This window comes from Brassica oleracea, chromosome C1 (genome assembly GCF_000695525.1).
Source record: "Brassica oleracea var. oleracea cultivar TO1000 chromosome C1, BOL, whole genome shotgun sequence".
Taxonomy (NCBI): domain Eukaryota; kingdom Viridiplantae; phylum Streptophyta; class Magnoliopsida; order Brassicales; family Brassicaceae; genus Brassica; species Brassica oleracea.
Genome location: NC_027748.1, coordinates 26,021,235 through 26,030,769, shown reverse-complemented (window position 1 = coordinate 26,030,769; position 9,535 = coordinate 26,021,235). Strand labels below are relative to the sequence as shown.

Here is a 9,535-nt window from a genome sequence, read left to right as displayed (position 1 = left end):
GGGCTTTTTGCAAATATGACTCAAAACTTGAAGTCAAACATAAAACTAACCCATGTTTTTTTAGAACTTTGACTTGCCTTTTTCACCCCCAAAGTTCAGATTATTCACGAAAAATGCCAGCACTTTTGTTTTTTTTTTTTTGGAAAATGCATATTTTACTCTATCACCCTCATCTTCCTCAATATTCACAATATTGTCATTGCCATCAATACACCAACCACCATGAACAACCAATTTAAAGCTCTTAATGTACCTAAAAATTGATTTACACTCTTTCTTTCTCAATTCTTATGAACCAAAAACAACATCTCTTTACTTTCTCTCCATATTCATCCAAAAAAAAACCAAGATTTTGATTCTAAAATTATTGAAGAGGACTTTTGTGTGCTAAACAAGTTATCTCACTGGTTGAAACTATGAAATTAGTTTTTTTTCCAGATATGTTCGTCCAGACGACTTCTGGGTAAGTCGTCCAGGAAAAGTCAAATTTCTGGCACAATCTGGTCAAATACAAAACTAACCCGTTTACCTTAGACGACTTACATGGAAGTCGTCTCGATTTTTTTTAACAAACAAAGAAAGACGACTTCCATGTAAGTCGTCTAGGTTAAAAATCAATTGCATAACTAACCTAAATGGACGACTTCCTAGAAGTCTACCAGACGAACTCAGTGGAAGTCGTCTGCGTCAATGTTTAATAAACTTTCATTTTCTCTAAAACTATAAAGACTTTTTAACTTTTTTTTCTTAATTCATGTATATTAGTCAATATTGGGGTTACTGAATGAAATTTATAACTTAATTGGTGATATTTATAAGGTTACCAACATTCATGCTTAGTAAAGTTTCTAGCTAATTGGAAGTCTTCTACGTTAATTTTTGTAAGTTTGTTAAGTAACTTTAAGATATGTTTATTTAATTTTCAAAAGTGTTAACATGTTTATCAAACACTGATCTGTAAAACCTGCATATCATATCAAAAAACGTTCAAATGGCTTAAAAACAGAGAAAATGAGTGGAAAATTAGATAAACATACTTTTATAGAATACACAAAGTACATATCCAAGTGGAAGATGAGAACCATCTAATTAAAACATGCAACAAAAAGATAGATTAGTGAGAAAGATATTAGACAAAACAGAAAAATTCATATAAAGTTTAGTGTTTTCAAGTCAAAGAGATTAGAGTGGGTTTAGATAGTTTTAGTTTGGGAAAAAATATGAATTTTATGCAACATGAGGTTACCAAATGAAGAAAAATCAACATAAGAACTTATCAAAACGCTTAGATCTATTATGAAAGAGAGACATGGGAGAAGACTCCGTCAGAAGACTTCCTGGAAGTCGTTTGGAAGACTTCCTTGAAGTCGTCTGGAAGTATTCTAGCCCAGAAGTCTTCCAGATCTGAAAAACCTGCATATCCAAATTCAGATCTGAAAAACCTGCATCTCCAAAAACGTTCAAATGACTTAAAAACAGAGAAAATGAGTGAATATTAGATAGATCTACCATTATAGAACACCCAAAAATACATATCTAAAATTAATAAATCTACCTTTAAATGAGTGAAAGATGAGAACCATGTGATGAAAAACCTGCAAAACAAGATAAATTAGTGAGAAAGACATGAGACAAAAACAATAAATTGATCTAAAGTTTGATGTTTATAAGTTCAAAGAGATTAGAGAGAGGTTGGAGAGTTTTAGAATGAGGAACATACCATTTTTGTTGCATCCATTTGAGAGGAGGAGAGAGAATGTGTAAAAAATTTTATATATGGAGACAAAAATTCCAATAAGGTTAAATATTTTTGATCAGCAGACTTACTAGACGACTTACTTGTAAGTCGCCCAGAAGACTTCAATATTTTTAGCGGGAAACTAAAATATTTTTAGCGGAAAACTAAAATATTTTTAGCGGAAAACTAAAATATTTTTAATAGGAGTTAGAAGACTTCCCAGGAGACTTACATGTTAGTCGTCTAGACCCTAAACATAATCCATAAACTAAATTAACTAACTAAATACTTCATAAAATCAAATTAAACTTAAAAAATGTTTACTATACACATAAATAATCACATGTAGATAAAAATTTAATTTTTCAAAAAAACATTTAAGATTTCCAAAATCTAACCCTAAGAATACATACAATACTACAACATATGTTGTCAAACCCTAGACAAAAAAATATCATGATTCACTACTTTCACTCTTCTATGTTGAAAACAATTCAATTTTATTATATCTTCATTTATTATAATTACATGATTTTAATTTTTCGCTTATCAAAATATTTTTTTACAAAATTTATAAATTATTTTAAGATCAAATATATCAGACGACTTCCGTGGACGTCATCCAGAAGACTTAGCGGAGATATATTCGTAAAAATGAGTTCTGTTTTTTTGTTTGATCACAAGGGGTTAACTGTAATTTCGCATGTCTTTTGGGTTACTTTTGCATTTGATTCAAGTTTGGGTATATTTTTCTAATCAAAATCAAGTTTTGAGTCATATTTAGTAAATCCCCCAAGATTATTTGATAGTTTTTAGTTGACAATAATTTCCTTTTTCAAATTTTTTTTTCCTTTTTACAATTCTTAAAATAAACAAATCTGTATAGTAATTTACTTAGTACTAATTTTCGTTTTCTAAAATCAAAAAGAAAATATAAAATTTTAAAAATTTATTTGATAGTAATTATCCTTTTATAAAATCTTCTACAAAATTTTTTTATTAAAAAGTGTTTAGTTGTAGTTTTCTTTTTTCTTCAAATCTAAACAAAAAATGTAAAATAAGTGTTTCAAATATTTCCATATAATAATAAACTTTCTTATTTAAATAGTAAATTTTATGTTTAAGAAATCATAATCCAAAAAGGATTACAATTATTCTTTTTTTTGTAACATAAAGGATTACAATCAAAAACTGTGTAGCCAATCAAATTTAATATTTCTCTTTCGTAATTGGTTGAGTAGTTTTTATTTTATAATTTTAATGATACTTTTATGTAAAAGGTAACTTTCTTAATAAGTGTGTAATACCTAAAACATTTTATATTTACGAACGGAGGGAGTAACTTCTTATTAAAATTGATATTTTATTATATAGGAAAATACAATCAAGGTTGTGTGCGCATTCTCTTCTTGAAAAGTTTGGAGATGAACTATGTGAAGGAATTATTATCGACATTTTCTATTTATAATGTGTAAGATTGCAGTAAGAACTATAAAGTCTTCGATCATAAATTTCAGATAAGAGTGATTGAGAAAACAATAACTGCATATGTGTGAAACAACCATTACCTCAAACACTCTGTGAAATTTTTTTTTATTTCAACTACAAAGATTTCACTAAACTTAAAGATACAAGAAACTATTAATTAGATAATAATATTCATGCATTTATACACACACACACACACACACACATATATATATATATATATATATAAACTTATTTTGTTACATATGTGTAATTGGTAAATCAATAATATGAAAAGCTGATGTTCATAGTCAGACTACATCCGTCTTCTGAAGAGTTACTTTAACTTTATTGATAAGAAGATATTTTTCTATTCATAACTGTAGCACTTTTTCTCTATGAATTATTAGTCCAATTCCATTAAGCAATTTCAGTTTTTCTTTTTTTTTTTCTACAAAAACTCTATTCTGTATAGTAAAATTGAAATATAAGCAACACTATGAGCTGGACAAGCAGAATTATTTGACGATATATATTGTTCTGTGAAATGTGATAATATTGTTCTTATCATGAAAGTCTTTTATCAAGACATATCAAGGTGTAATTTTTTTATCAGCATCTTCTGAACAAAATTCTATTAAATTTTTTTTGGATGTTTATTTTATTAGTTAAGTCTAATTAGTTGAAGAAAAACTAATATACTATTTTTTATTTATTTCTATTAGTTTCAGCTATGATGATGGTTGCTTGGTTAATCTTGGCGATATGATTGAAAATCCTTAAATGAATAATGAAGTTTCTAAAGCTCAATATTAGTTAACATATATATATTTGTGTTAACTTATATGAGTTAACTATATTTAGTTAACATAAAAAAATTAAAAATAATTAAAATTGTTTTTTAAAAATGAAGTATTTATTTATATATTTATTAGAATCCTAAACTCCACATAAATGTTGATTTCAAAATAAATCAAACTCATCTGTTTGCATAAACTTTCAAAATTCTACTTTTAAAATTTTAAGTTACTAATTTTTAAATATTTTTACATATTTTTGAAATTTTTAGATCTTTAATGGAAAAACTACTCAACTATGTTTTTTTATAGTAAAAAATTCATAAACTAAAGATTTACCTGTAGTAGTGGTAATTATAATCGGTATTGTAGACATATAGTTTAATTCATTAAACTAGTTAGTTTTTTTTTTTTTTATGTCTACAATTTTAGTTGCGAGTTTTAGCTCCCACATATAATATGAATTTTAAAATAAATCTATTTCATCGATGCATCATAATTTACTTGAAGTGCTAATTTTGAAAATGTTTGTTACAAATTTTTAAATAATTAGTTTATCTCTCGGTCAAAAGAACCACTAATACCGGCAAATCTTTAGATACTTTTTATTATATTTTCTGATTTTTTAATTTTAATTATACATAAATGTTGATTTCAAAATAAATCAAACTCATCTATTTTCATAAACTTTCAAAATGCTACTTTTAAAATTTTAAGTTGCTAATTTTTAAATAATATTTTTATATTTTTACATATTTTTGAAAGTTTTAGATCTTTAATGGAAAAACAACTCAACTATGTTTTCTTTAAAGTAAAAAATTCATAAACTAAAGATTTACTTGTAGTAGTGGTAATTATAAACCGGCATTGTAGACAGGTAGTTTAATTTATTAAAATAGTTAGTTCGAAGAGTTTTTACCCAAAACAAACTTTACAAAGAGGGGTTGTAACGTCCAAAATCCATTAAAATTTTGCATATTTGAGCTTTTGACTCTTGTTTTGTTCTGGATTTGGAGCATATGCTCTTCTGCTCGGCCCATAACAAACCCATTAGTGAAAACGACGACGTAAGTGTTAAATCTGCAGGGAAGCTCTTAAAACTCTAAAAAAGCACCGAATCGTCTGGGGTCTAATAAGCGACGCTCGAAGAGTTACGAGTCGAAAGTCGAAAGTCGAAAGTCGAAAGTCGAAAGTCGAAAGCTCGGTCTCGTCGAGTCTATTAAGTTTGTTTGGTAAAAATCTCTGTTTCCCTCCAACTTTTTGAATCTCCCTCTTCCTCTTCTTCTTCCCCCGCAAGATTCTCCTCTCTGCTGGTTTGCCCTAGATCTAGTGTTTTCTTCGGCAGATTCGCCCTCCCTTGGTTAGTGAGTGATTCAAGATTGTTTTGAATCGATTGCTAGATTACATTGTTGTGATATGATTAGCATATATATCGGATCTCTTGATTGCAAATTGTTTGTGTTCTTCGTCTGCAATTTGGATAATCTAATCTAGTGGGGTCTGGGTCCAACGTGAATCTCCTTGATTGTTTGAGCTTTAAAGAATTTTGTATTTTTTTTTTTTGCAGGAGTCTCTCGTAGCTGTGTTGTTAGACGATGAAGCGTAAGGGAGGACATAAGAAAGGGAACAAGTCTAAAAAGTCCACTGAAGCAGAGACTTTGAATGAGTCAGTTGAAAACAGTGACTCTGAGCAAAGTTCGGCTGAGTGTGAGAAGAGTAAAAGGGAGGTTGATGCACCTGACAATTCACCTAGTGTAGATCCGGTTAAGTCTGTGGGGCGTGTTAAGGTTAAACTGAAGACCTCGAAAGCACCTGAACCTGATGTTCCCTTGACTAGTCCTCAAGCTGAGTCTGAGAAACCTGTTGAGAAAAAAGAGGATCCTGTTCCTCCTCGTTTGCCTGAGCGAAAACCAGTTCTCAACGTTTATAGGAAGATGAAAGGTATTAAGATCAAGTCCTGGAAGGCGGTTGATGGATCTAGCTCTGTTTCTGAGAAGACTGCTGTTGATACTGCCGTGAAGCCCCAAGAGGCAGTTGTACTTGATAAGGAGACGAAGACGCCTGATGAGACTTCTCAAGTCAAGAAGCTTGAACCAGAAAGTGCACCCGTTTCTTCTCAGAAGAAAACTGATCAAATTTCGCCATACAATAAGCAAGAACTGGAAGATTCTCTTACGGTGTCTACCTTGTTTGTTTCTTCTTCTTTTTATGGTAATGAACAATTTACCTTGATTACCAACCCTAATGGTGTGTGTCATATTTGTCTTAGGTGGTCAAGAAGATTATGAAGATGGAAGCTGCTGATCCCTTTAATGTTCCTGTGGACCCAGAAGCTCTTGGCATTCCTGTAAGTGTGATCCATTAGCTTCATCTTTATTTAATATATCCGCCATTTTGTGAACATATCAACTTTGGCTTGTGAAAAGCTCATCCCCTTCATAGGTAAATAGTTCTGTGTGTTTTCTTGTAAACAGACGAAAATCATTTTGATCTCAACTTAAAATTTCTTTAGTACATTTACTAGTCTTGTTATTTAGCTTAGGGTAGGGGTTCATCTTTCTCCTTCAGTATGTGAAGGAAATAATACTTGTCCCATCTTTTAAATCTTTTCTTTGCTTGTCAAGGGGTTTCAGAATTGTTGTCTAACACGTTTAGCTGTTTTCGGGTTATGTAATTAGGACTATTTCGATATTATCAAGACACCTATGGATTTTGGAACAGTATGCAGTAATCTTGAAAAAGGCAACATATACATGAATTCTGAGGATGTTTACAAGGATGTCCAGTACATCTGGAATAACTGTTCCAAGTACAATAAGAAAGGCGATTATATCGTGGACCTGATGAAGCGAGTGAAGAAAAATTTCATGAAGTACTGGGCTGCCGCGGGATTGTACACTGAGCAATCTGCAGGTATTGTTAAAAATTTAATCTTCTCTAGCATTGTTAAATTGGTAGGTATAGTTTTACGTTTCTGGTTCCCCTTAGGCATATAAAGTAGACATTGTGAACACATTTTGAAGCTTCTGCGTTTGAATTATCTTGTTCTTTTGACAAGGGTCATTGCTTGCTTATTCCAGCTAATGAAAGTCACTGTTGAAATGCATTAACAGTTAAAAAAATGAAGTAACCACCATAATGGAATAAGAACCCTTTTTAAAACTGTATTTCTGAAATCTGATTTCTTCGTCGAGAGCAGTTAGATGGATGAGTTAATCGTTAGCCTTACGTCTAGTTTGCATTCTTTTCAGTTCTAGTTATCTTATTAATATCCAGATGGAGAGATGTATGTATAAAGATTTTGATTAAACTATAAAAAAAAGGTATGTCAATACTAAGAAATTGTTAACAATGTACAGTACTTGCGTTGTTTCTTGTAGCTATGCACTTTGGCTGAGTAATATAGCTTACGGTTTAACTTATATGGTTTCTTCGATTTACGATCAGAGAATGCTCAAGTAGAGGATGGTGGAAATGCATCCTCCAAAGGTAGTCAATCCAAGCAGAAGAGCCAGAAGCGCCATGGGTATGCCTTTGAAACTTTTATTTTCCTTAATGATACGTGGGGACTCATAAGCATAGTTTGGTTTCAACGTTTCATCAGTCTTCCTAGGTTTTATAGACAAGAGGTTATCTTTTGCAAAGCTACTGTAACAAGATCTGCTTAACCATAATCAATCTTAGCCAACCTTTAGCTGAATTTGGTTTCCTTTTTGTCAAATTGTATTCTGTTTTCTGTAGCCCAGTTCATACGTTTTGCAATTGTAATATGGAGCTTGTGATGTCCTTTATTACTGGGATTTGTGATGGGATTCAGTTTCATTTGATAGTCATTATTTTCGCTTTGCAGAAGGCATCACAAGAGTGATTGCATGTGTGCGGTATGTATTTTGAAGAGACGTAAAAGAGAACGTCATAGTTCTCAAGGAAATTCTGGAGCAGTAGAGGTTAGTAATGTGTTTTGTTTATCCAAAGAGAGCACACAGCCCGGGTACTTGGCTTCTATTGGCTGTAACTAAATATCTTTCTTTCTTGAAGGAATCTTCACCTGTGAGAAGTCTGTCTGTGGATAATTCATCTATTAATATGCGTGAGGAGCAGGACATGGATGTTGATGTTGACAACAAAACTGGACAAGGAAAAGCAGAAATCGTGGAACTAGATAGTCCGGTGGCAAAAAGACAAAGAGTTGGTGAATATAAAAAACAAAATGTGGAGGAAGAGGAGACCCTTGAGGTGGAAACTGAAACTAAAACTAAACCGACTGTTGAGGATAAGACTCAATCGATTGATAGATCGACAGAAGAGACTGGTGACGATCCCGTGACTAGTGCTGCCGAGAAATTGGCTGTTTTAGCTTCTGTTGAAGGTCCAAAATCAACTCAGAATGAAGAGGAAGACAAGGCAAAACGACTCCGGGAGCAGAAGGTACTCTCCGAGCTTTTATTATGATGTTTTGATTAAGCAGCAAGCACTACTGAGAGTAATTGTATTATTGCAGGAGCTGCAGGAGTTAGAGCGTAAACAATGGAGAGCTAAGATGCATGAGAAGTTCCAACTCAGAAACCCTCAGCTGCTAAATCTTTGCGAGACTATCTTTCCTAAAAGCAACAATCAAAGTTCTGTCTGGAACGGACCTCACTCACTGTTTAAACGTCCAGAAGGCTCAAATCGTACTAGTTCCTTACACAAAGCAGTGGACGCCTTGATGAGAAGTAGTAGTTAAGGATTCACAATGTAACATAAGTATTTAGCTATCGTTCTTCGCTTTGCCTGTTTAGATACGTTTGATTGATACATCAAATGTCAAACACCATAAGATTATTTTCACTGAAAACAGAAACATCAATTTGTTCATGAATTTTTAGACAAAATGGATTCGCTTTTACATAATGATTTGACTGCCATGAGACGATAAGAAGGGAATAAAACGTCAATTAAGGCACTGACTTAACTATTCCACACAATGTCTAAAAGTTGTCCAGTTGATTGTTGGGTCAAGTTGTGTAGTGCACTAATGCGAGAGCATGAAAGCGACTTTCCAATGAGTTTTTTTTTCCTTCCCAAACCATGATTGCTTGTTTTCAACCAATCAAAGTTAATGTACACATCTTATAGTGGAAAAGATAATCATTTTCAATTTCAAGATTAATTTCCAAATTAATATGCATTGATTGATTTACAGGGTATACCATTCAAATGATTATCAATCACATGACAGAACATAAAACATCGATTCAATAAATACGTTATAATAATTGTGACATAACAAAATATATTAGTGGTATATGGCCATATTTTTTAGAACACAACAATAACGAATGAGAATTAAGCCTCCTCTTTAAAAAAAACCATAAACCATAGCAAAGAAAATTAAACATGCTAATTCTTTTAAACATATTACATGGAAACGGAAACGGGTACGCGGAAGCGTATGGAAGCGCAGAAACGAGATTTTTAAAAAAAATTAGGAAGCGGGTACGTGTTGGAAACGTAAATATATATATATATATATATATATATATACATATAT

The 9,535-nt window shown here is 31.7% G+C and overlaps 1 protein-coding gene across 2 annotated transcripts; it reads left to right on the top strand.

Annotated features, from left to right (window-relative positions):
• Positions 1-5,130: 5,130 nt before the first annotated feature.
• LOC106330857 (bromodomain testis-specific protein) lies at positions 5,131-8,871 on the top strand. Of its 2 annotated transcripts, none has more exons than XM_013769281.1 (8): positions 5,131-5,234; positions 5,570-6,179; positions 6,272-6,349; positions 6,681-6,915; positions 7,450-7,528; positions 7,853-7,949; positions 8,041-8,430; positions 8,504-8,871. In XM_013769281.1, exons 2-8 carry the CDS (start codon positions 5,598-5,600, stop codon positions 8,726-8,728), a joined length of 1,686 nt encoding a protein of 561 aa, XP_013624735.1. In that variant the 5' UTR covers positions 5,131-5,234; positions 5,570-5,597; the 3' UTR covers positions 8,729-8,871. The 2 variants fall into 2 exon arrangements, with proteins under 2 accessions (XP_013624735.1, XP_013624786.1); XM_013769332.1 differs by having other exon boundaries at positions 5,156-5,362.
• The last annotated feature ends 664 nt before the right edge of the window (positions 8,872-9,535 follow it).

Excerpts from the sequence above, each read along its gene's own strand:
- LOC106330857 (XM_013769281.1), top strand. The coding sequence starts at position 5,598 with ATGAAGCGTAAGGGAGGACATAAGAAAGGGAACAAGTCTAAAAAGTCC. Across the intron at positions 6,916-7,449 it reads GTACACTGAGCAATCTGCAG|AGAATGCTCAAGTAGAGGAT; the intron begins GTATTGTTAAAA and ends ATTTACGATCAG. Across the intron at positions 7,950-8,040 it reads GAAATTCTGGAGCAGTAGAG|GAATCTTCACCTGTGAGAAG; the intron begins GTTAGTAATGTG and ends TCTTTCTTGAAG.